This window comes from Erinaceus europaeus, chromosome 14 (assembly GCF_950295315.1).
Source record: "Erinaceus europaeus chromosome 14, mEriEur2.1, whole genome shotgun sequence".
NCBI classification, from domain to species: Eukaryota; Metazoa; Chordata; class Mammalia; order Eulipotyphla; family Erinaceidae; genus Erinaceus; species Erinaceus europaeus.
The window spans coordinates 28,375,312-28,401,845 of record NC_080175.1 but is presented as its reverse complement, the minus strand read 5'-3'; the positions used below and the strand labels follow the sequence as shown (position 1 = coordinate 28,401,845).

General features: G+C 49.4%; 2 protein-coding genes and 1 long non-coding RNA gene across 3 annotated transcripts in view; 1 reads left to right on the top strand and 2 right to left on the bottom strand.

Annotated features, from left to right (window-relative positions):
• Positions 1–26,534, top strand: part of PAX2 (paired box 2) — a 95,482-nt gene that overhangs the window by 4,826 nt on the left and 64,122 nt on the right. The window contains 3 exon segments of the mRNA XM_060171485.1: positions 5,223–5,333; positions 8,647–8,812; positions 9,476–9,673. Coding sequence (XP_060027468.1) covers positions 5,223–5,333; positions 8,647–8,812; positions 9,476–9,673 — 475 coding nt within the window.
• Positions 1,668–2,948, bottom strand: LOC107522901 (uncharacterized). Its single transcript, XR_001601663.2, has 2 exons — positions 2,647–2,948; positions 1,668–2,431 (listed from the first exon to the last, which is right to left on the bottom strand). It is a non-coding gene; the product is annotated as an uncharacterized LOC107522901 (long non-coding RNA).
• LOC132532852 (uncharacterized) lies at positions 3,243–4,568 on the bottom strand. The gene is made up of 3 exons (XM_060172234.1): positions 4,495–4,568; positions 3,814–4,257; positions 3,243–3,684 (listed from the first exon to the last, which is right to left on the bottom strand). Exons 1-3 carry the CDS (start codon positions 4,566–4,568, stop codon positions 3,444–3,446), a joined length of 759 nt encoding a protein of 252 aa, XP_060028217.1. The 3' UTR covers positions 3,243–3,443.

Below are 26,534 nucleotides of genomic sequence, written 5' to 3'. Positions count from 1 at the left end.
GTTGGATTGGTCTGACACCTCCACCCAGAAGCCCTCCTAGTTCAATTTCTCCCAACTTAACTATCCCACCCCCCACTCCTCAGTAGGATGCTCCACTGGTAGCAACCACCTGGCAGGCCTGTGCTGCTAAAAGGCCGCTTTGGTGGCCAAGTGGTTTGCATTGTCGCTGCCCCTCAAAGGGGCTGCTGGAAGGGCCGGCGGGTCGCTGGGGCCTCTGTGAGCAGCAGCCGGATTCAGGGGGGAGGGGAGGGAGAATAAAGGCACAGCACGTGCGCCAAGCCGCCCTAGGACCCAGAGGCCCCCCCAGGCTTCATAGGAGCCCAAATATTGGGAACAAAAGCGGGTGGGGGTGGGGGGAGAAGGCGAGTGAGAGTGGGAGGGAGGGATCAAGGGAGGGAGTGAGAGGCAGAAATTAGGGGGTCTTCGATGAAAAAAAAAGAAAGAAAGTAGCTTTAGGGGGAATGTGCCATGGAGTGTGAAATTGCAGCCCATGGTGCTCCATATTGTACCAGAAGCTCTTCCAAAAAAAAAAAAAAAAAAACACCATCCTCCAACGTGACCAGAGGGCTAGGCAGGGGGAGGGGTGGGGAAGCCTGGAGGAGAAGGGGAGAGGTTCTGGTAAGAGCCTGTCCCACCTCAGAGCTGTGGGCAGAGGGCCGGTGCTGGCAGCTTGGCTTGCGGTCTGATGGTACAGAGCCTGGGGGTTGGGTGGGTGGTAACCCTGGCGGCCAGATAGCCTTTACCCAATGGGACTAATGGTTTTCAGAGGAACTCTCCTTATTTACTTATTTACTTATTTATTTATTTATTTATTGTGGCAGTGACTTCCCAAACTGGGGATTCTCCAGAACAGGGACTCGGCTGTGGCACAGCTGCTCTCCATCCAGCACCCTCCCCTTGCTCCTCCTCCTCCTGCTCCTCCTCCAACTCCTCCTCCTCCTGGGTTGCCGATTTTTTCTTCCCTTCGGACTAGCCCCCCCCCCCCCCCGATTCTAAACAGCTTTTTCTCCCCCTCCTCTCCTCCCTGAACTTTAATGCATTTAATTTGGTCCGCACTGTGGGGAGCATTTCCTAGGGAGATACATTTAATTTAGGAATTTCTAATCCCTTCCCTCAGAGCTGGGGCCTAGGCTCCCCTTGTTGCTCCCCAGGAGGTGGGAGGGATGGAAGGAGGAGGGTGAGTCCAGACCACTGGGGTGGGGAACAGATGGGGTACTCCAGAATCCCCCCCACCTCAAGCCTCCCTCTACTTGAGGTCAGGTGCCTGGGCCACCATTCAGGTCTCTGCCTGTGGTGGGGTGGTGGGGTGGTGGTGGTAGTCACACCTTTTCTTGCTCAGGGCAGTGAGGGGTGGTGGTGGTGATGGGGTGGTGGTCTGTGAAAACATCAAGAGAGCACGAGGTGGACAGGGTCTCTCTCATGAGCACTTCAAGCATGCTTTGCCCATAAATGCATTTGGGGGCTCAGGATGCTAGGAGTGGCTAGATGGGCACGTGTGCATGAATGCATTTGAGGGAGAGGGTTCAGTGCAGACCACTGCTTCCAGACACCAATGTTGGGCCCTGGGCTGTGGAGAGCCTGAAGGTTAATGCTCCCTTGCTGGGAAGGGGGTGCCACTGGGTACCGGGTGAGCCTGGCAGAGAAGGGAACAGAAAAGGCGAAGGAGCTGAGATCCACAAGGAAGATTTATTGGGCAGATCAGATACACAGGGGTGGCTAATGAAGCAAATCCTGAGATGGGTATCAGAGCAACTCCCCAAAAGTTTATTTGCCTTTAAATTTCCGCAGGGAGGCGGGTGCCTTGTTTGAAGTGTAAATGCCCCTAGGTTGGGGGGTGGCAGTGGAAAGGGCTGCTTTGAAAACTCTAGAGAGAAAAGGTTCATTTAGAGGCAGACGGAAAAAGCAACCAACCCTGACAGGTCGCAGACTGGGTTGTATTTGGAGCTGGGTTGTTTTCTTTCTCTTTCTTTTTCTCTTTCCTCCTTTCTTCTCCCCCACCCCTATTGCTTCCCCACTCCCTCCTATAGAAGATGAAGAAGAAAGGGGAAGGAAGTATTAGAGAGAGAGGCCAAAGCTTGGAGAGAAAACCTAGGCCCCAGGAGAAGTGACAATCTCAGCTGAAAGGAGTCTACAGTGGTGAGGGAGCACTGCTTTTTGACTTTCTCCACCCAGGGATGGGTCCAAAATACAGAGGAAGCTTGCAGGGGTTGATCTAGATGGGAAGGCAAGTGTCCAACTACTTCAGTGCTGGGAAAAGGATCCAGGGGTGGGTGCTGGGGTGAGGTGGGGGGCGAGTTCTAGGCCTTCAAGGACTGGTAAGTTGTCCTGGTAGGGTCTTCATTCCTCAGGGATTCATGCAGAGTCTGAAGTGTGAGTAAACCCCTTGCCCACTGTGCATTAAGTCTCATATACAAAGTATGGGATTCCTTGCCTGTTAAGTAAAAAAAAAAAAAAAAAAAAAAAAGCCTGTTGTCCTTTCCCATCGTTTATAGTATGTGTATCACAAGGATATATATATATATATACATCTGATTCTAGAAAAATCTGTGAGTCTATGGATGGGAGGGATTTCTGCTCATAGTCTTATGCCCCTGGTAGTTCCTAGACCAAAGAGCTCCCTGAGTTCTGAGGCCCTGGATGTCTCACCTCTCGCCAATTTTGGGTTTGCTACCTCCTTGAAGGGAGTCCAAGACTAAATGAACTAACAGTATTTGAGGGTTCCTTGCCACCAAGGCCTGGGAGCTGTTCCCTTTGAGTGCGCCAACTGTTTTCTTTTTTCGCTCCACACATGAAGTTAGTGCGCGTTCGTGGGGCTGTGAGCCAAAGCAAACCGGAGAGCGCCATCTGCAGGTGTAGAGAGAAAGACACTGACCTTAGGGTGGACCTGGCGCCTTTTACCTTCTGCGCAAGGGAACCGGCTCTCTACCTGGGGGAGGATGAGGGTTGGAGAGGGGGTGTGCTGAAAGGGAGAAGCAGAAGAAGAGCCTTTTTTTCCCCCTCAGAAATTATGCTGCGGGTGGGCTAAGCAGATCTGGTTCCGGAAGGTCCGCGAAGAAGGGCAAATGCCAGGATCCCAACAAACCCGGTCCCCTAAAGCAGTGGATTCTCAGAACCCAGTGGGACCTCAGAACCCAGTCTGTCCCAAGCCCCGCCCCAGAAGTAAGGTCGCTCCGCAAACCTGGGTCCGAGAGGCCCGGTAGGCATCTCCTGCGGGCTGAGCTGGGCGGCTACTAGCTCTGGGCTCCCAGCAAAGCGGCCCCGGCGCGGGTGCGCGGCTTCTTCCCGAGCGGAGCCTCCAGGCAGGACCCTGCGGGCGCCGAGACCCAGCGGCAAATGCACAGCGCGGGCTTCCCCGAGCCGACCCTTCACAGACCCGGGAAAGCGGGGGGGAGGGGGGAAAGGGAGAGAGAGAGTTAAAACATCAGCTGAAGTGCCAAGATGATTTATGAGACGAGGGAAAATATTTCATAAAGATCTCCTGGATATTCTGTACTTAACCAGTTAGGAGACAAAGGGCTTCTCCTGCCTGGTGCGTTGTGAGCGGACCCGGGCAAGCGAGGGAGCCAGAAAGAGCGAGTGCGGCGGGCGGTGGCAGAGGCCGGGAGGCCGAACAGGAGCCGGAGCGGGAGCGGGAGCGGGGCGAGCGCGCAACGCCTCCTGCGCTCACTCCGGATGCAGAGCTGGCTGCGGGCGGCGCTCAGCCGGGTTGGCAGCCGCTTCTCCCCAGCCGGGGAGAGCCAGCTCCCGAGCCCGCAGCCCGCAGCGACCGTGGCTGTGCACCGGAGCGCTGCCCAAGTCCCTCTCCCTGCGCACCTGAGGGGCCCGGGCTCCAGCCCCCCGTCTCTCCGTTGGGTTCTACTGAGGCAGGTGGGTCTCGGCTGGACTCTCCAGCTGGGTGGGAAACCGAGCGTCCCGGCTGTCCAGACCTCTCTGGGCACCGGGACCCAGAGAGCCCTCGCCACAGCAACGCGCGGGGCCGCAGAGGATGCGCTGTCGGGCACTTTGAGGGCAAAGAAAATTGGGGATGCGTGGGTGGGTAGGCGAAGGCAAAGGACCAGGAAGAGGGGGAAAAAGGCCTGGGAATGGAGGTGGTAGTGGGGGGAACTCGGGGCTGAGTTAGGAGGGTAAGAACCGGGGTTGCGGGCCGGGCCGGAACTGCATGGCGCAGGCGGGCACTGGATGGAGGACGCAGGGGCCGGGTGAGTTGTGACTGCGATCTTGGCTTCCCCGCGCGGGGCTCGGCGGCCAGAGCCGCAGCTGAATATTCATTAGAGCGGCCGCGCTTTCTCCTTATCTAAGGTTCATCTTCCCCGCAAGTTTCATTTCTCGGAGTAGTTTTAATCCCGGGCCCCTTCCCCCTCCCCCGGCCAACTCCCCTCCCTCCCTCTTCCTTCGCCCTGGTTCCCTCCCTCCTATCCCTCCCTCCCTCCCGGTCTCCCCTCCCCGACCCTCCCCTTGCCGGCACTGGAGTGACAGGCGCGGGGCCCTCCTTGCCGGAGCTCGGGGCTGGGGCGCTGGCGAATCACAGAGTGGTGGAATCTATTGCCTTTGTCTGACAAGTCATCCATCTCCGGGCGCTGGGAGGGGGAGGGGGTCTGGAGGGGGGTTTGCAGCTTTTAGAGAGACACACGCCGGGAGCCAGGGCTCCAGTCTCCGGCCGAGTCTGCTCGCAGTCGCAACCCACCTGGGGCCAGCCTGCGGTTCGGGGCGCCGCTCGCCTGCCTCCCTCCCTCCTGCCGCCCTCGGCCGGCAGCGGCGACCAGCGCGGGTCTGTCCCAGGGCCCGGGCTCTCCCCTCCCGGAGGTGCCGGCTCGGAGGTCCCGAGGATTTGCTACTTCTGTGCCAACTTCTGCAACTCACCAGCACTTGGGGAGACTCAGCTCCCCTCCCTGCGCCCTAGGGCAGCCCCCGCTCCGCGCCCTCTCTGACTGCCATCCCTCGGTTGATAGGGTTCTGGGGGAGCTGAGCGAGCCGCCGCTCCCGCGCTGCTTCAGTCCCGCGCTGCGGCTTGCGCCATGCGCCCCCAAAGCCCCCAGACCCGGTCCACCGCCCTGGAGCCGTCCTGCTGACCGCCCAGCCCCGCGCCCCGACGGTGGGAAGTTGCGGCCGCTGTGGCTGCCAGCCCCCGCTGCTGGGTGAGGAGTCCTCGCGGGGAGCGCCGCGCCCAGCGTCCCCAGCGCCCGCTCACACGCACCCCACCGTCCCTCCCTTTTCTCCTCAAGTCCTGAAGTTGAGTTTGAGAGGCGACACGGCGGCGGCGGCCGCGCTGCTCCCGCTCCTCTGCCTCCCCATGGATATGCACTGCAAAGCAGACCCCTTCTCCGCGATGCACCGTGAGTACCGGCGCCCGGCTCCTGCCCCAGCCCGGGCCTCCCCAGCCCGCCGACCCCAGAGCATCACCCTGGCCCCTGGCACTCAGGTCTCGAAGGCCACCCTGGTTGCTCTGTGTCCTCTTCCATCTTCCTGCTTCCTTCACCCCAGAGTGTTTCTAAAGCCTCCAGTTTCCCTTCCTGCTGCATTCTGTCACTCACAATTCTTTCTCTACCTGCCTTCCCATGTTCTGTAGTGTCCACAAACTGCATGCCTGCCTGCCTTCTTTCCTCCCTCCCTTCCTTCCACCTGCTCCATCTTAAGTTGTTTATCCACAGTCCCCCATCCCCAGCTCCAATCATCCTAGCACCTGGTCACCTTGCCCCAGGTTGAGGGAGTAAGGGGCAGGCAGTTTTCAAGGTTCTGTGCGGCTTCCTCTACCTTCTCTCTGTTTGTCTCCCCACCCCATCATCTATCTTTCTCAAAGTTAGAATCAGGTTGTCCAGGAAAGGACTCCTAGGTAGTCAGTATCACCACAGTCAGTCAGGAAGGAAAGCTTGGGGGGGGGGGGTGTGTGCCCCCTTCTGACCCTCTGTTCCCAGCTATCTCCGAGGTCTGCCAGTCCAGCCAAGGTTTCTTGTAGGCTGGTTTGGAATACTGTTCCCCTCCTCCCCTCCTTTTTTCTTCCTTTCTTTCTTTCTTTCTTTCTTTCTTTCTTCTTTTTCCACCTCCCTTTACTATCCTCCTGGAGTTGGGTGTCTGAGATTGGCAGGATCTGGTGGTCATCTTTCCCGGCTCTCCCTGGGAGATGCTCTAAAGCACAAAGGGGTTCCAGGGAGAAACCCAAGTCAGCAGAGAGAGCACGCAAGTGGATAAGCCTTCTGGGTGACCCTGGGGCAAAGCAAAGCTCTCTCCCAGCTTTGGAGGGTTGGTCCCTGCCTCTCTCTTCTTGGTGAAGAACCTCTAGCCTGTGATGGGCCAGGGAGCAGGCATAGAAGGGGGAACCGAGAGGGGGAAAGAACAAAAGAAAAGCAAATGCCAAAGGTGGGCAGAAAGGAGAAAGAAGTCAGAACCAGAGGAAGGAAATAAATGAAAGCAAACAGGCTGTTACAGCAAAATGAGGAGATGGGAGGAAAAAAAATAAGTGAGTTAAAAATAATAAAGGAGAAATTACTTTCATGAAATCAGAATGTGCCTAGTGCATATCTTGTATCTTTAGCTTGGAAAATAATTCTGAGATTTACCCCCTAACCCCTGCAGGCTTAAGAAAAGATAAGTGGGAAACTTCACCTCCCCTGCAGATTAATAATTAAAGATGATTTGTAACTTTTCACAGGAAAACTTTTCAGACTCGGTTTGGATCTGTTAAGATAAAACAGGCAGGGCGGGATAGCTGTGTTTTTTCCCCTCTAAGCATATATTTAGCTTGTTGTAGGGAGAGCCTTAAAAAAAAAAAACTCCTAAAATAAAAAGTATATATGTCCCCAGGTAATTTCCAAGCACAGGAAACTCTCGAGCGGGCTGGGATTGCCGTTAAGTCTCCAGAAACAAAACCAAAACCCCTGCCTCCTTTACGGAGAGAACCGGCTGCATTCACTGCCTTTCTCCGAGCCCAAAGGCCTCTCCGCGGTGGCCTCGGTTCTCCAGCTATTCGGGCTGATTCTTCAGGGTGATCCTCAGAGTCTGGCTCGCCCAAGGGTGCCCCTTTGGAGCCCAGAGGGGAGATGGGCGATCAAAAGGCGGTGGGAGGCAGGGCGAGCGCAGCGCACGGGTGGGTGGTGGGTCCCGAGCAGCCGCAGCCTGAGCCCGCGCCAGCGGCAGTGGCGCATTTCAGGCCCGACGCGGCGCGGGCTTGGGTAGCCCCAGCCCTGGATCCTCGCCGCGGCCCCTTTCCCATCCCCACCTCTTAGACAGGGGGCGAGGGGCAGGGCCCGGAGCCCGGGGAGGCTGAATTATTCATCTTTAATCTGCCCGCAGCTGCCGCCTTTTCATTCCGGTAACGCGAGTTCTCCCGGGGCCTAAATTATTGATGGTGGGGTTTGGAGGGAGGGGGCGAGAACCGGGGCTGGAGGAAGGGACCGGCCTGGTCGGGAGGGAGAGACGAGGTCCGTCCACCCCAACCTCCAGATCAGAGGCTTCCCCCAAGGCTTTCATCTGCCCAGGTCCTGGACTCCCCATCCCCACCCTACTCCCAAAACGCCGCGGAAGAGAAAGGGGCGAGCGCCGGTGTCCCGCTTTCTCCGAACCGCGCGGGCGGCGGGCATAGCTGGGCTGCAGAGTTCGGGCGGGAACCCTCCGCTCTCGGGTGCTCCGCATCCCTGGCTGCAGGGGGATCATTCCGGGTGTGGGGCTGGCAGACTGCTGTAGGCAGAGAAGAACGGGGCGCAGAAATGCACCCCAGCTGAGCTGTTGGAGCCGGCCAGGGGAGGGCCACCCTCACTGTGCGCTTCCTGGGTGGCTGCTGAGGGCTGCGGGGTCTAGAGGCAGTGAGTGAGCTGGCTAGGGCTGGCTATTTAGGGTGCTCCGTGAACCCTCAGCCCACCTGGGCGACCTGGGCCCCAGCACCCAGAGCTGCCTCTGCAGCGGCTTCTTGTCTGGAGAACAGAGCAGCGGTGGGGTCCCTGCCTCTCCAGCCCTTCCTCCTCCAGGCCATTTTCTTTGAACTTTGACACCAAAAAGACACCTAAATATGGTTCTCCCCCCCCCCAAAAAAAAAGCAAGCAAGCAAACAAACAAAAAACCCTAAAGATAGTAAATATCAAGGGGAAAAAACTGGTGAAAACAAACAAAATTAAGAAGTCCAAATCCGATTAAAAATTAATGCAAGGAAAGATGTAGGGAGTGAAAAGCAGGGGTGTCAGGGATGGAGCCCATGGATGGAGCCCATTCTTGTTCTTGGAGCTTTTTTGTAGCATCTAGGGCCTTATACCCCTCCAAAGGTGCCTGCCCACAAATCCTCCTTGCGGTTAAGGTGGTTAAGGCGGTTAAGGCGGGTTGCACTCAGCGCTGGTGATTCTCCCATCCCTCTCTTTCCTGCTCTCTCTCCCACTGGCATTAAACTTGTCTGCTGTCTTCTCACCTCACTCCTCTTTTCTCTCACTTCAATTCTCCCTTTCTTCCCTCACTCTTTCCGTGGCATGGCTGTGGTCTGAGATACTTTTCTTCCCAGACCTCCATCTGCACTGTGGTCACTGGGCTACCGTTCCCCCCAAGAGCCCTGATCCTTGGCCCTCCATCCTGCCTGCATCCTTGGTGCCCTGGGCCATGGACCCTGACTAATGGCTGCTCCCTGCTGTGTGTGGGGCATTGTGTTTTTTTCTTGTCTCTCCCCAGCAGGGCACGGGGGTGTGAATCAGCTCGGGGGGGTGTTTGTGAACGGCCGGCCCCTGCCTGACGTGGTGAGGCAGCGCATCGTGGAGCTGGCCCACCAGGGTGTGCGGCCCTGCGACATCTCTAGGCAGCTGCGGGTCAGCCATGGCTGCGTCAGCAAGATTCTGGGCAGGTGAGGGCCTAGGAGCTGCCCTGGGACACCCTGCCTCCTTCCCTGGTCAGTTCCTGTCTCCAACCCCAGGAGCTGGCTCAAAGCCTAGGACTCTGGACCCCTAACTTAGGGGAGGGTGTCTGGGTGGTGGCTGGCCTGGGGAGCAGAGGCAGAGCAGGGTTATCTGGCATCAGTTCTGCTCTGGTCTGGGGTGGAGGCAGCTCCATTCCCAGCTTCAGTAAAGATGCAGAGGGAGGGGGAGAGTGTCTTATATGGAAGTAAATTGTGAGATTCTAGAGGGGTAGGGTGGGAAGAGAAAAATGTGCTCCTGAGAGAAGAAATATCAGCACTGAGGAGGCAGGAGAGGGTCCAGGCTCCATTTGGAGGTGGCTGCTCAGCCCAGGTGCCTTTCTTGAAGCACTTCCCAAACAAGCTGCCCAGCTTGGCTTCCAGGGGCTAGGGACTACAGCAGGGTGGGGGGTGGCCACTTCCAGGAAGGGAGCTTCCCCCACACCCCTCACCCTGGGTTAGCACCCTGGAAAGCCAGCTTTCCAGGGGGCATCTTCTGCACCACTGCCTCCAGTGGGAGAGTAGCTCATTGGCTCTGGAACCCTGAGCCCACTTCCCCTGGCCCTGTCAGCACCACCACCCCCTTCCCGCTGACCTGCCAGCCTTCCCGGGCAGGTACTACGAGACCGGCAGCATTAAGCCAGGAGTGATCGGTGGCTCCAAGCCCAAAGTGGCGACGCCCAAGGTGGTGGACAAGATTGCGGAATACAAGCGTCAGAACCCCACTATGTTTGCCTGGGAGATCCGAGACCGGCTCCTGGCTGAGGGCATCTGCGACAATGACACGGTGCCCAGCGTCTCTTCCATCAACAGGTGAGCTCGCTGCTCTGGCTGGTTCCAGGGCTCGATTCTCTTTCTCCAGCCTCTGCCCTTCCTCCCTGCTCCTTGCTCAGGGCCTTTGAGCTAGGACCAGGGAGAGAGAGAGAGAGAGAGAGAGAGAGAGAGAGAGGGAGAGCTGTTTTCAGCTCAAGGCTGGGCAGTCCTGCTAGGCTTCTCCCGCCAGTGTCCTGGAAATGAATCCAAGTGTTTGTGGTAATTAAGACTCCAAGATTATGCGCGCCTCTGTATCTAGAGACAATCACAGCCTGCAGCCCAAGCCTTTAAAATGACCAGTGTCTATTCATCACCTCTAAACAGACTTCCCTTTCTAAAGGCATGCTCCCTCCCCCAGGGGCAGCCCACTGTCCAGGCTCCCCCATCTATGCCTATTCCTGAGACCCCAGGCCTTGCTTGCTAGCTAGTTCTACACAAATTTCTGGTCTGAAAGCACAGGCCCCTCAGAGTACACACCAGCCAGCAGCCAGAAACTGGCAAGAGCCAGAGAGGGTGGGAAAGGAGTGGGTGCCAAGCAGGGAGGACAGCTTTCAACCCTGAGGCTGAACCTTAAGAAATGCCCCCAGCTACCTAGCACACCTGAGTCAGCGCTTCTGACACAGGCTGGCACCAACCTGACATAGACTTTCACAAGATGACCTCCCAATCCCCCAAACCAGTCCATGTGCTCCCTGGGAGGACACATATACAAACACTGCATACATACACCCTGGCCAGTGTACACATGTGCACATGTATGATGGAGTCGATCCATAAACAACATAGCAGTGATGGTGTACTACCCTCAGCACTGCTGAACTTGTTGAGTACAACTTGACATCAACCCTGCATAAGTTCCAGGTAGCCCTGGCCAGGGTTTAAGCCCCCATTCTCCACCCCTCATCTTAAGACAAACCCCTGTAGGAGCAGAAGGCTGAGAGCTTCCTAACCTTGTTATTCTTTGCATTTAGTGTGAACTCATTATCAGAACAACTAAGAATTCAGATGGTGCTTTCTTTTCCATAACTGGCACTATGTACCAAGGTGTATTTTTTTTCGTAAAATATTTTGCAAATGATATGGAATTATCCCAAATCATCCTGAAAACAGCAGGTAAAATTAGCCGGTAGAATGTACCTTGGCTAAAGAAGATTCCCTCTGCCACATTCCTGCTGTAATGTACGGCGAGGCGCCCCCAGAAATTATCCCGGTGTGTGCCATCTGTATTAAAATGGTTATTCAGTTATGAACAGGGTAACATAATACTGATCAGCTAATTATACACCCTCCCCAAACCCTCCAGTTCCCTGGGCCTGGCTCAGGCAGGTATTGAATGCTTAGCAGTTTGACTTTCAGGCAGCTTCCAAAGGAACAGGAACAAGATCCCCGGTGACTTAAGTGAGGAGTGAGACTTTTACACTTACAAGTGAGAGGAGGAGAAGGTTGGGGAGGCTTTGGGGGCTGGAGCAGGAGTGGAGATCAGGGAGGGGAAGGGATCAGTGGGTTGTTTTCCTTGTCATCCCAAGACCCAGACTCTTGGCTGGTGGCTGGGCCTAGGAGTGTGTTGGAACTGAGGCCAGAGGAGAGCAACCCTGCCGGAAGTGAAGTGGTGCTGACACTGGGCCCTGGTGTCCTAGGGAGCATTCCCCAAAAAATGCTGTCATGGGTTATGGGGTTTGCAAAATGCCGGGGAAAATAAGGCATATGTGAAATTGACTTGGTTCACTTGTTGGGTGAAAGTGTGCAAGTAGGTGCAGTGGCTGTACCCCTTGTCCATCCCTCTGTCTAGCTCCCTTTCCCCCCAAGATATACTCCTCATTGACAGGCATGTTGTTGGAAACTGGTAAAGGCAAGTTTGGAAATGCTCACATCTTGAAAAGCCACAGAAATAAGGCTCTCAGAATCAAACTTCAGAGGTTTTGGGAGAAAGTAGGGAAGTGAGAGAGAAGGGGATGAGAGTGGGAGAGAGAATCAGTCTAACAGCTGTGGAGTCTGCCCTGCGCAGAGGGACATGGGTGTGAGCATAGCCTTCTGTGGGCTGGTGCCACTGCAGGTGGACAGGCAGTGAGAAGAGAGGAACAAGGAACCTGCTGGCCACATGGGCAACCTACCTGGATCTGCAGTACTGTTTCCCAGTTTGCTTTGTTAACAAGGAGCAGAAATCCTACTATGTTCTTGTCTCGACAAGAATCCCAGAGGCTTTTCACTGTGCTACAGATTTAGGGATGGAGGGCTGCTTGGGGGAAAGTTGATCTGAGATTTGTTTTACCCTGAAGCCTGATAAAGATAGAGAGCTTCTACTGCTGTTGCTGATGTTAGGATGTCTGTGAGTTTTGAAGAGCCTGGAGAGAGTTTCCTTTGTGCAGAAAGTGTGGTTCTGGAGTTCAGAGCTTTCTTGTTTGTGATATGTCCACTTGCTTTGGGTACTTTATGACTCTTGATCTTTGACTAAGTGTGTGCATGTGCAGGTGGTTGACAAGAAGGGGAGTTCACACGTGTTCACCTACCTGAGCCAGATCATGAGGTTTTTCATCCTTTCTTTTCCAAAACAGCTTTTGTTACCAGACTTGAAATATGCTGCCTTGGTTATAAACTAAATTGTTTCTATGTTTTAAAATTAGTTTTGGCTTTCTCTGATCCTGTTGCCCTAAAGACTCCAGTATCCCACCTACATTCTTCCTTCGTGAATCTTCATAGAAAGACTTCTCTGAGCCAACAGAGCAGGTCTAGGAAGTCTCCAAGCTCCACCCTTACTCTCTATGAGAGACCACTGTCAAAAAAAATCTGTAGAGTTAATCTATCAATAGTAGAACATGTGGAATTCTCCCAGTTTATTCTCAATAGCAGATTACTGGCTGTTGAGCATGGAGTGTAGCTCCTCAGCTTATATCCACTGCTGTAGAAGGCAGGTGTTGACATAACAGGTAGCATGAGACTGAAACTTGGTGTGGAAGATGCAAGGGGGAAAGGGATGGAAGGAAAGTCACCCAGCTATATCCCTGATCAATCGACTAGGCAGGAAGGATTTTCCTGATGGTGTGCCAAAATCTTCAGGTTTAGTTGTTGCTCTGGGCAGAGAATATAGCCTCTTTGAAAGAACAGGCACAAATTCTGGAGAGAGTCTAAGGTTACTGAAGTCTCCCTGGGGAGGCTGCCTTGGAACAAGTTGACAATAGGTCATGGCTCTCTTTTTTTTGCAGCCTACCACACACTCTCTGAGATTAGGGAAGTCCCTGCCCCTGTATCTTGGAGTTGATGCCTCCAGAGTCAAGTTCTCGCTGCTCACTTGCTACCCACACTCTCTGCTAGCCTGCCTTGCTGTAAATGAGCATATCCTTTCTCCTAGCAGTGCTGTCACCAGCTTCAAGAAGGCTAAACCCCAGTGCAGTGTCAAAGAATTCCACCTGGTTTTGTTCATAGGTTTTTGTTCTTTGTCAGAGATCTGGAAGTGGGGTGACCAGTTGTTCATTCATAGAAACTGGGAACCATTCATTCCAGCCAAAAGGATATCAAAGATATATTCAGGTTGGGAGCTGACTTATGGCAGTTAGGCTCTACAGCATTGTATGTAGAACTCTTGGAACAGGGATTGGCTGAAGTGGGATAGAGGGCAGCTCTGGCTGCCATTTCTCCAAGCCCATGCAGCTGCTGTTGGGCTCATGACAAAGTCAAAGGGTGGGGGGTAAGAAAAGATTCTTACCTTAGAGGAATGGGAGAAAAAAAGACCAAGATTTTGATATCTGTGGCTATAGCAGATAATCAGGCCAGTTTCTCTTTTCTTTAAAAATGTTTTTACTGGATCAGTGCTATAGCTCACTTAAATAGTGAGCTGCTTTGCCATGTGCAGGGCTCAGGTTTGAGTCTGGCCCACACCTCATTGAAGGAAGCTTCAGTGCTGTGGTCTCTTATAGTCTCTGCCTTTCTGTCTTTATCTTAAAAAAAAAAAAAGAATTGTTTATTTATTAATGGAAGAGGGGGAAGTGTGTATAGGGGGCCAAATATCACTCTGGCACATGTAGTGTTGGAGATCAACTACAGAACCTCATGCCTGAGAGTTCAGTATCTCTCTCTCTTTTAATCTTTATTGGATAGAGACAGCTAGAAATCAAGAAGGTAGGGAAGATAGAGGCAGAGAGACACCTGCAGCCGTGCTTCACCATTTGAAAAGCTTTCCCTATGCAGGTGGGTACCTGGGGCTTGAACCCAGGTCCTTGTGCATTATAACATGGGCACTCAACCAGGTGTGCCACCACCTGGTCCCCAAGAGTCCAATCTCTTTTCTAGTGTGTCACCTCCCAGGCCAACATCAGGTCAGTTTCTATGTAAGAAGCCTTGTTCAGCTGCGCTTCCCAAGGGAGAGGGTGGTCTGATGTTCAGATCACCCAACACTAGAACAGCATGTAAAACAAGCATGATTTTTTTTCTTACTCCTTAAAATGACCTGGAATTGTCTTGCTGAAAAACCCATTTTTGTTCCCTGAGTTATTGTAAATGGCTTCTTGGCTGGCAGCCATACTGGTCTGACCACTTCCCTGTTGGCTGACTCATGATAGGTGTGGGCAAAATGACTGTTAGGTGAGAGCAATGGTCAGTTGTCTTGGGTGCTTGCCCCAGTTAGCAATTCTCTAGAACAGGAGGACAGAAGGGGTTGCAGCTAATGAAGGCTCCAGGTAGATTTTGGAGGGTGTCTCAAAGAAGCAAAGGGTAAGAAAACTCTAAATAAATAAATAACTGTTCTGAGAACTCAATAAAACAATCGCATCAAATATGAAGAGGCATAAATCTTGTGTCTGCACAGGTAACCTACTCAATTGCTTTTATTATCGCTCAGGCTACCTCCATTTATTACCTTCCACAGTCCAGGCAAAGGAGCTTGCAAGGAGGGTGGTCTCCAGTACAATCCTACACCCCGAGAGGCAACAATCAGACCATACAGCCAGGGATTTCGATGGGAGCTCAGGAAGGGCCCATCTGTCTGCATGAAAACCAATCAATAACTCTGTAACCAGAGCCCTTGTCACAGGGAAATGGACAACACAACAGTTCAATACAGGGGCCACAGGGGGAATTAGCCAAGTGGAGATGGGGCCAGGCATGAGCAGTGCCTAGTGCAGGAACACGGTTGCCTAGGGAAGGGACTATTGGGAAAGGGCTAGAGTGGGATTGCAAATGAGAAGGACAATGACTTTGTGTGCATGTAGGTACTGAGGGAAAGTGTGTCTGTGCCAAACTGACCCAGGGTCATAAGCAGCATCATTGCAAGTTAAGGTAGCAGGGATCAGCTGGGAAGTGGGTCTGTTCTGGTACACATGGAAGAGTATGGTGCCGACAAGAATATCACAGCTTCTAGAGAAAAGAACTGCAATAGTAACTAGTGCAAAAGATAAATCAACACTTCTATCTCCTTCAAGAGCCTGCATGGGGCTAAGGGTCCTGCTTCCCAGTCTTCCCAACATGAGTGACAAAGAACACCTTAAGCCAAGGGCTCCATTACCTGTTCAGCTTTCTAGATGGAAAGTTCTAGTCACTCTGCAACTTGATCCTTTAATGCTCAGGTTTGCCCTTGACCCCTCCATATTGCTATAGTTGGAATTCTTCTATTGAGAGGAAACTGTATATACTGGAAGTAATCCTTCTTCCACTTCCTGTTCTTTAAAGAATGTAGAAAAGGGTGCTTACCTGGCCCACCAATGCTCTGAATTCCTGCTGCTTCTTTCCTTTTTTTTTTAATATTTATTTTATTTATTTATTCCCTTTTGTTGCCCTTGTTGTTTTATTGTTGTAGTTATTATTGTTGTTGTCATTGTTGGATAGGACAGAGAGAAATGGAGAGAGGAGGGGAAGAAAGAGAGGAGGAGAGAAAGATAGACACCTGCAGACCTGCTTCACCACCTGTGAAGCGACTTCCCTGCAGCTGGGGAGTTGGGGGCTTGAACCGGGATCCTTAACACCGGTCCTTGAGCTTTGCACCATGTGTGCTTAACCTGCTGCACTACCGCTCGACTCCCCCTGCTGATTCTTTTTATACCACTCTCCCACCCCCACCAAGTCAGGTGTCTAAAGTTCAGATTCTTGAAGGGAAAGTAGGGTACAAGCCTAGAGAAAAGTGAAGGGTTCCTGACAAACAGGAGTAGTAGGAAGTACAAGGTCTCAAAAACAATACCAAATAATAAGGGAAATATTTAGCAAGGAGGAAACTAGATTACCTTGAATTTATCTGTCTACCACTAAATCACAGTGTTGAGGTGTTTTTATCCTGTTGGATATGGGGTTGTTTTGGTACAGCTTGAATATAGTACCCATCATGTGTAGGGCTAGAGGCTGATTGTGCAGGTCCCTAGTAAGAGGAATGTCAATAACGGTGGACACTGTTAGCAGAACTCTTCCCAGGACAAGACCTTAGCTAAGTCCAGGCCCCTAACAATGACCCAGGTACAGAGGAAACAAGGAGGGAAATACATGTGAGAAGCCATAGCTGGGCCCTAGAAGAGATTAGAGAATAGACAGGCAAAATGGTAGAGCAGATGCCTAGGAGAGTGAGCTCCTGGGTGGCTTGGGCATAAGGGTGTCCATAGAGAGTACACAGAAACAGGAAGACAAAGGCTCAAGATGGAGAAGTGGAGAGGGAGCTCAGGTATAGTGGGAGACCAGAGAACCAGGCTCTTCTTGTAGCAAATCTTCAGCAATTGTAAACACAACAGGACTCTTTCTTTTGGTTTCTAGGCGATAAGAGCTAGTTTGTGCAGCTGGGGAGATAGCATAGGCGTTATGCTAAAGACTCTCATGCCTGAGGCTCCTATGCTTCTGGTTCAATCCCCACTACCACTATAACCCAAGGCTGAGCACTGCTCTGGTTAAAAAAGAAGTAGAAGATAGTTTGTGTTTTTATGTGGGAGAGAGAAACAGAGCCTGCAGCAGGCTCAAGAGCCCAGGTTTATCAGCCTGCTGACTGGGACAAAGCAGTGATGGTGGGGGGAGGAGGGCAGTCTGCAGAGGCCTGAGGCTCAGGGCTATAGGGAAGGTTGGTGAGAGAGCCTGCAGGAGCTGAGCAGAGGCATGAACTGATGGACTGAGGCTGGTGGTGCAGGACCAGCCAAAAGGCATCAAGAGCTGGTTTTTCAAAATCAGTGCTGGTCAAATAAAATAAGTCTTCAGGCTTGATTCAGTTCATGGGCCATTGCTCTGCAGCCTCTTGCCTGTATAACCCGACATGACTTATCTCTCTGCTGCAGACCAGAGCAGTGACTACAGTGCAGGTATGGGGGGCTGTGACTGGGGTGCATTTCCTGAGCCTCTGAGTCCCAGAGCCCCTAAGGAAGGGAGGTGGGAAAGAATGGAAGAGTCAGGGAGTGGGGAGGAGGTTGAGAGGAGACAGAGAGAAGTGGAGGAACTAATTCAGCCTGGAAAGCTTTGCTTGGAGGTGAGTGTATGGAGAGAGAGTGGAGCAGGGAAGCACAGCAGTTTGAAAAGGGAGCAAAAGGATGGTCAGCTCATCTGGGCCTTCAGCAGCCCTGCAGAGTCTTGAAAGTGGTGGGAGGTGAGTGTACATGTTACAGTGCATTAGAACCTGGGTTCAAGATCCCCCCAAGGGGTCTGTCTCTCTCTCTATCCCTTCAATTTCTCTGTCTCTGTCAAAAAATAAAATACAAACATAAAAAATTTTAAAAAGAAGAACAAAGTGTGGGCAGAAGCCAGAGGTCTGATTAACAAGCTGGGTCTGCTGGGGGCAGAGGACTGTGGAGAGTCTCAGAGGTGGAAGTGGAGAGAAGAGCAGCCAAGGAGAAGAGTGATGGCAGAGGGAAGGAAAGCACATGGGAGGAAATACTGGGCTCCTGAGTGCACTTTGAAGGAGGCCACAGCAGTTGTAGAGTGCATGGGTTGTCGCAGTGCAACGGTGCCAGCCTGACCACTAGCAGCAAGGGGCAGGTTAGAGAGACCAAGAGGAAGAGAAGGATCCCCCACTTGTCTGCGTGTTCCATGTTAAAGCCCCATCTAGGCAGGAGCCAGCCTAGCAAGCTGTGGAAATGGTCAGAGAGAAGGTCCCCATCTGCCTCTGATCCTGACCTTTTGTCCTAATTCTAGAGTACAATATGGTTCCTGCTTTGTGTACCAGACTAATAGACAATGTTTTGGGGGCCTCTTTGTGGCTTTTCTTTGGAAAGAGAATCTGGGTTCATGACCTCTAATCAAGTTGTGACTTGGGGATATCTAAGTTCTTAAAAGGGTTCAGTCTTGTGGAACATGTTGCTAGTGGTTTGTTCCTCAGAAGGCTTCTGACTGAAGGGATGGCTTGGTCCCAGGATGAAACCCAGATGATGGTTGACAGACCTGCCTGTCAGTACGTTAGCAGACTTAGCCTGTCTACATGTGTGCACAGGTGTGTTGCAGAGTTTGTGACTCTGGTGGTGGGAGTAGGGAACACACTGCTAGGAAGTCTGGTAGCAGCTGTTTGGTTTATGGCTGCTTAGGTTCTCAAAGGCAGTGTGCCAGGTAGGAACAAAGGTCAAGCTAGTTTTCACCTTTCATCATCTGCAGAAAAGCTACTCCCCACCCCCATCCCTAGGACCGTTCTCTTGCCTTCCTCTCTCTCTCTTCCTCCTCATTTCTCAGGTTAGCTGGTTTGGGTGAGGAGGCCAATCTCAGTGAACTCTAATTGAAGAGTAAAGAGAGTTTGATAAGATAAGGAAGGCCATCTTTCCTCCAGGGACCAGTAGAGGTTTCATGTTCCACTCCTCCACTTTGCTTCCCCGAGGGGCTGACACCTGAATGGGCAGCCTTCCCACTGGTTGTGAGCATGTGGCTTCTGGGAGAGCCAGGGTCAGGAAGTCTGCCTGCCATTAAGAACTGAGTTCCATGGGAGTTGGGTGGTAGCACAGCGGGTTAAGCACACGTTGTGCAAAGTGCAAGGACTGGCATAAGGATACTGGTTTGAGACCCGGGCTCCCCACCTGCAGTGGAGTTGCTTCACAGGCGGTGAAGCAGGTCTTCAGGTGTCTCTCTCTCTCTCTCTCTCTCTCTTCCTCTCTATCTCCCCATTCTCTCTCAATTTATCTCTATCTCTATCCAATAACAAATAAATAAATAAATAAAAAGGAACTGAGTTCCTTTCTCCTCACCATGAACCCAGGAGTGGACAGCCCTACAGATTCTTGAAGCAAAGAGGAAAATGGGGAGAAGAGAAATGGTAGAAGGCAGGAAGAGTGAATAGAGAGAGCTGGATGGGACTGTTGCTGGCCAATCCCAGCTAAAGTTTTTTTTTTCCTCCTATAGAAAAGGGTGAGGTTCCTGTGTTGGGAGAGCACCTTTTCATAGTGGTTCTGAAGCCTTTCAGCCAGTCTGCTGGGCTGAGAACTCAGACATCAAAGAGGGTACAGCCCTGGTTCAGGTTCAGCTCCTTCTGGAAATAGGGCTTCTCTTTACTCTCCCCCGCTTCCCACTCTGGCACTCATGTCTTAGCTTCTTCCCCACCCTGGGTTCCCCTTCACCTGACTCTGGGGTCAGGTGATTCCTGCTGCCAGAGAGACAGGCTGAAGCACAAGCTCCAGGAGAGATGACCTAGGGGAGGGGGGCATGTATGGACAAAAAAAAGTTGTGAGAAATTAATTTCATGGCCAGTGACTGCTTAGAAAAGACGACTCCAGCATACGAATGTGATAAATGTTAACTGAGCATTAATCGCATTAAAGAGAGCCCTATAAACTTTTCATTTCTAATTAAATCCATCCAGTGATGCTGCCCAAGCGAGTACTCTGGGCCTTTGTTTATGTGGAAAATTAAAATGCAAATACAGTGGGATTTATTTCCAGGATTAGAGTGATGGGCTAGTCCCTCTGGCCACTGGTCTCCTGGTTTGTCAGGCAAGGGGGCTGTTTCTTTGGATGCATGTCCCCCTTGGTGTGAAAAGGGAGAGCAGAGTTCAAGGTCAAATATAGATAGAATGGAGAGAAGGTGTGAGGTCTGCACACAAAGGGAAAAGGCAATAGATGACTCAAAAATCCAGGCTCGTCTATGTCTCCCCTCCACCCCCAATTCATACCTCTAGGAGAAGAGACCCCCTCCATCCCCGACCTGGTTTGTGAATACTGACATTGCAAGCCTCCCCTGTGTCTCAGAGAGGAAGAGTGGGTGTGGGAAAAGAGAATTAGGAAGAAGCAGCCCTGAAAGCACTGTGTGATCTTCAGCAGGGAGAACACAGGGCTGGGCTTTATCTCCTGTAGCTTGAGGGTGGGCTGCTGTCCACATTATGGCTTCACTGGGCTCTTCGTGCCTGAGCCAAGCAATACTGACACAGGGCAGTGGAGCAGAGAGGCACACACCGAGGACGCCGTGCATGCACTCACGCATGCATACAACCTTCCTGTGCATAGAAAGTCAGTTGCTTGTGAAAATAAACAAATGTCCCTTGCAAGGAGTTCTTTCGTGCCCTAATCCTTTGATACAAGTGGTAAGCCTAATGCCATTGAATGGAATAGTTGAGCTTTCTTATTTACTGAAATGTAAGTTGAATGCTAAGAAAAACTGGATAGGAAAAAAAAAGGTTGGGTTTATCAGTGGAGACAACACAACATTGCTATGGGGCTCTGTGGGCAAAGAGATGGTAAACAGCATAAAAAGTTGGGTGAGAGAGCAAATAGAAGTAGGAGAAATGATAAAAGGCAAATTCATACATCAAATCGATGCCAAACTTTGCAAAACTGACAGCTTGGGTTGATGGTAGGTAGAAATACTAAGTGCACAGGCTGCCAGGTGTCCAGAGGTAGGGGAGGTCATGCCATATGAAGAGGATGGACTGGACACAATGTGGGCTCTCTGTGGGGATTGATATCTCAGCTCCACTGTGCAGGGATCAGGCTGGCATTCTGGAAATAGTCAAGGATGCAGCCTTAAGAGGGCTTTAAAGGTCTTTAAGCACACGAGTCTCTTGTGAGCTGCATCTGTGTTCTAATAGATCTCCAAGGCAGCAACCCACTCCCAGAACAGAGTCTGCAAGACTAGTTTCATCCAATAACTGCTACTCCTGTCCTCTTTAGTTGTTTTATTCTGGGCTGTTCTTTTCCTCTTTAGTGTTCACTTATATCTCTTGGAAATGCATGAACACTTACTGACAAACAGGTTAATGACTGCGTTGACTCCCAAACATCTGGATGAAAACCAGAACCTGTAGTCAGTCACTCATCTATAAAAGTTGTCAATACGATGCCAACTACCTGGCGATTTAGAGATGTCTCCATAATTGACTGGATTTTTTAGTTTTTATCCAGATGTAGTGTCAACACCTGTTTTCATTTTACTGCTGTTTTGTTTCATTAGGAGAAATCCACAGTTTTTTTTTTTTTTTTTTTGCATTGGCTTTGCCTCCATAGTCAAGTGGAATGGTGATTAGAATACTTTGTATCTGAACAAGCACAGCTTGTGGACACATGCTCCTGAAGCTGGTCAGGAGGGCAAGTCACTCTTTCCAAATAAACACAAGGTAACTGTTATCTGTTAGACCTGGATTCCATAAAGGAGTTCACATTGTAATCTTTAGGGAGACTATCAATGCTCTTAGTAGATATAGCCTTCCTTTATTCTTTCATTCATCTGTTCAGTAAACCTTTAGTAATTACCTACTATGTGCCAGGCAATTTTTAAACCTGTGTGGTGGAGGAAAGACAAAAGAATGGGCTCTAGGGAGAAATTGCAAGGTTTCAACCTGGCTTCTCTACTCACTGGCTACAAAGTTAAGATAAATCTCATATCCTTTTAGGATCTCTGTTTCTTCACCCATCTCATCTAGGGGGTAATCCTGCAGCTAAGTCTACTGTAGGTTCTCAAGAGGGTTAAATGGGTTAGTTCACATAAACATGCTAAGAATTGTACCTGACAGATATCAAATGCTCACTTAATGTGAATTTTTTTATTATAGAAATAATAGTCATCAAGTATACATGTCTTATTGTATATTTAGATCAATGTGTGTGAGTTCTGGCTTGTATGTGCATAAGTTTTGAAATGTTTTCAATAAAAAAGTTTGAAGAGTCATAAGGCTATCTCATTGACAGAATTGTACATTAAGAATGCCAGGAAGAATTATGCTCCACTATGATCTAGCTAAATTTAGGAAGGGGGTCTACTCCATGCACATTTCGGAAGGGGGTGCTGATGACTCGGTTACCTGACCATTGAAGGGCATTAGTCAGATAATTGCCCTCTTTGTCCACTTTGTCTGAGAGTTCTGCTTCTGTAAATGTGAACTTCACAAAGCTGCAGATTCCTTCTTTGGGATGAACCATCCATTGCTTGAGAAGTTGAAGGTTGGCATTTTCTGGGCTTCATGGCATTTTCATGAAGTGTAGTACTTTGCATATTGTACTTAAAAAAAACAGAACAAAGTGGTCACAGGAAAAAAAAATCCCTGTTTTATGGGCTTGAAGGGTGCCTATGATTCTTAAATGTCATAGAGGGTAAAGAGAGATAAGGAGTAAGAGAGGAGAGGAAATGGGGGATGAAGGGGAGAAGTGGGAGAATATTTGACATGTCCTGCATAACAGGATATTCTAGGAAAGTTAATAATTACTGTAATTATTTCTATTGCTAAGGGATAAAAGACTTTAAGAAAAAGGCTCAAGGGAAAAATATTACTTTGGGCATAATATACTCAGTATGCACACATCAAGTAACTGGACTCAGTAATCACTTGCAAATTTTTCTATTTTATGATTAACAAGAACAAAGATGAAACCTCTAAACTCTCAAACTCATAGTAGTATACTCTGGCTTCCATTTTTATGGGGAAGGTCAAAGAAAGAGGCTGAGAGCTCATATTTTCCCTGCCCTTTTAAGACCCACACCCAAATGCTTTAATATTCACTCATCTGATTTCTTTCTTTAAAAATTGTTATTATCTTTATTTATTGATTTGACAGAGACAACCAGAAATTGAGAAGAAGAGGAGAGATAGAGAGGGAGAGAGACAGACATCTGTAGCACTGCTTCACCACTTGTGAAGCTTTCCCCTGCTGGTGGGGACCAGGGGATTGAACCCAGGTCCTTGCACGTTGTAATGTGTGCACTCAATCAGGTGCACCACCACCCAGCCCCCTGATTTCTTTCTTACCCCTTCCTTGGTTCTTAATCTAATATTTAGACTCCACTATTCCTCATTTACATTTTAATTAGTAAAAGTCATAATTTCTTGATTGGAGGGTAAATATTTTTAATAACTGCATTTTATTTATTGTTTTGAAATCTTTATTTATTTTGCATGGAGACATAGAGAAATCGAGAAAGAATGGGGAGAGAGAGAGAGGGAGAGAGATAGAGAGACCTACAGTACTGCTTCACTGATCATGAAGCTTTCCCCATTTGGGATAGGACTGGGGGTTTATTTATTTTTTATTTTTAAAATATTTATTTATTTATTTATTCCCTTTTTTTGACCTTGTTGTTTTATTGTTGTAGTTATTATTGTTGTTGTTATTGTTGTCGTCATTGTTGTATAGGACAGAGAGAAATGGAGAGAGGAGGGGAAGACAGAGAGGGGGAAAGAAAGATAGATACCTGCAGACCTGCTTCACCACTTGGGAAGCAAGCCCAGACTGGGGGTTTATTTAATTGATTTTTTAAAAGCTTTCTTTCTTTATTTGTTTATTTAATATTTCATAAGACAGAGAAACGTTGAGAGGGTAGAAGGAGATAGAGATGAAGAAGTAAAGAGATACCTGCAGCACTGCTTCAGTATTCTTGAAACTTCCCTACTGCAGGTGGGGACTGGGGGCTTAAACCCAGATCCTTGCACATGGTAACCTGTTTACTCAACCAGCTGTGCCACCACCCAGCTTCTAATTACTAAATTTTGAATGATAAAAGTACAACTATCCTTAAATATTTTTCATGTATAAAAACCTATTAAGAATATCCAATATCTGGGAGTCATGCGGTAGTGCAGCATGTTAAGCGCACATGGCGCAAAGTGCAAGGACTGGCATAAGGATCCTGGTTTGAGCCCCCGGCTCCCCACCTGCAGGGGAGTCACTTCACAGGCGGTGAAGCAGGTCTGCAGGTGTCTATCTTTCTCTCCCCCCTCTGTCTTCCCCTCCTCTCTCCATTTCTCTGTCCTATCCAACAACAACAACACCAGTAATAACTACAACAATAAAATAAGGGCAACAAAAGGGAATAAATAAGTATTAAAAGGAAAAAAATTTTTTAAAAAGAATACCCAATATCCTTTCTGCCTTCTTATCACCACCAACTGATTGAAACTCTCTGTGTGTAGGGGGGTTCCAACCCCAACTTCTACTGTCCAAATGGATCAGACCACTGAGAGAACTGCTCTTCCCCAAGATTGCAACCTTTATATGCCCCTGCTTAAATCACACATACTCACTGCTTTATGTTAGTATTTTATATACATGAGCATTCATATATACATGTTTGTATACAAGCACAAGTCAATATTATGATAGCTTTACATGCTAAGTCCTCATGATCATAATAACAGTTAACAAGTGCTTAGTGCATTAAGAACTGTTATAAGAATGCTGCATCTATTAATTTATTTAAGCTTCATAAACAACCACTATAGGACTTTGTAGCATGGTTCATAGATGAGATATCTCAAGGAGAGGGAAGTTAAATAGTTTTCTCAGTAGCAGAAATTGGGTTTGAACCCTTGCAGTACTTGTTCTGAAGTCCATGTGTTTATTCACTGCACTATATTCCATATCAACTTTGAATCAAAGGAAATGTATATATATATATAATATCTTGGGGACCTCTATGTATTTTTCAGTCTTATGCCCAGCAATGTAATCATTGCTTACAAACTTAAAACAAAGCCTCTATGCCCTCTTTAGTCACGACAGGTCCAGGTTACTGTATTTGTTCATGGTGTGTGTGTGGGTATTCTTGTGAGTATGGGCCACTGCTTGGCTCATCATTTGAGGATACTGGGAAGGAAGAAGACATTGGTACCCAAAGCCACAGAGTAGGGAGCACTGGGGACTCTTAGAACTACATGTTGTTTTACTCACTGGGGATTGAGGATTTATTTCCATTCATTCTTCTTTTGTCCCATCAGGGATCTAGACTGTCAGGCATAGGGTTTGACCTAGGAGCTTAATTCTCCAAATTAGACAATTAGATGTCTTCAGGACCGGTGTCAGTGAGATCAGGGCAAAATTGCTCTGTAGTAGGAGCAGTTTCCTTCTAGGAAGGATAGAACTGTAGTCATGAAGAAGAATTTTGTTCCATGTCTCTAGAATACTAGAATATTTCTTCTGAAAAGGAACGATGCAAATGACCAAGCCAGAACAAGCAAAAAAAAAAAAAAAAAAAAAAAATTAAAGAATGTGTCATGTTACTTCAATGAAACAAAAAAAATTAAACTGAAAAAGTAATTACTGAATCATACACCACCATCTCAACCCCACATCATTACTCAACCTACATCACCAAGGAGACACCATTAACCTAATCTCTGAGACATACATTGTGCAAAAAAAAAAAAAAAATACTGATATGATCAATGAACACAGTAATTCAAAGCAGAAACACAGACATTGCCACCAAACAATACTCAAATTCCTCCAACTCAGTGTTACACAAAGTGCTCACACCTTGATACAATACCACAAAACACCAAGTAATAAGCCAGCTGCCAGAATGCGTAGGCACAATGCAATACATGGTAACACCCAACACAGTCCAAAGCCCTCGGCTCCCAGGCACACCCATATACAAAGGCTGGAGTCATGCAGCCACCTGAGCATATTCAACACCGCTCAGATGTGCGCAGAGATGAACCAGTACTACAGCACCCCTGCCTTTGTGTGCCCAACAAAATGGCCACAGCAACAACATCCCCAAAACCTGCACAGCCCTGATCCCCAAGCACAGTGCAGTCTTCCAGAAAGCAGCAGCACCATCCGGTTTCTCCAGCAGGTGGATATGTCCAGACCGTCACCTCCAATAAGGCCTCTGGGCTCTCATTGCTAGTAAGAGAGTAAACTGTCCCCTGAGCCTGCTTCCTAAGACAGGACAAATAGGCTCTCTCCTGGTTGGGGTTTAATAAGACTTCACTGTGACTGAAAATGACAGAGCTCCAGGGATGGATGCAAGGTGGGGGTGGGGTGGAGGGGGCTCACCAAGTGGGGTGCAGGAATTCCCCTTCCTCCACCCAGCCCTGCCTTCTGTGGCTACTCTCCAGCTGAAGCCCTCTTGCTGGGTGTTCACTGAGTATCGATTCAGTCTGCAAGCAATTTTAATATTTCTTCAGGGACTTTCCAGCAACAGCACAAGTCATTAATTCACCCTCCCAAATTGCTTATTCAATAGCAGGAACATGGCTCCTGAATAAAGTCCCAGAATTTATGTGACTCACACGAGTCAGGAGGTCAAACAACTGTTATGGAGTGAAGTTAAAAATCCAAATAAAATATTGACAATTTTTTGGGGAGGGGGAGGGGAAGGGGGAAGTAAAGGTATTTAAAATAGGTTTTTGTTGCAATGCCCCCAGGATAAAGAATGGAAGGAGACTGAAGACAAGTTGGAGTTTATAAAATCAATGGACTTTATTGCACATCTACTTGGCATTTAATAATTCTCTCATTTCCACATCCCCCACCCTCACCCCATCCTGACCATAGATAGAAAGATACACAAGTATACAAATGCACATATATGCACATCAATACTGGTGCACAGATGGATGGAAAACTATAGCTGTGGTATGAGCCGCTCAGATACCCTGGGAAGGGAACAATGATGAGTGTGGAGTATGGCAGTGGCTTACATATTTGACATAACTAGGCATAACTGGACAGAAATTCATGAAGTATATTTTGAAACCTGTATCCAGTATTATAAGTCTTAAATC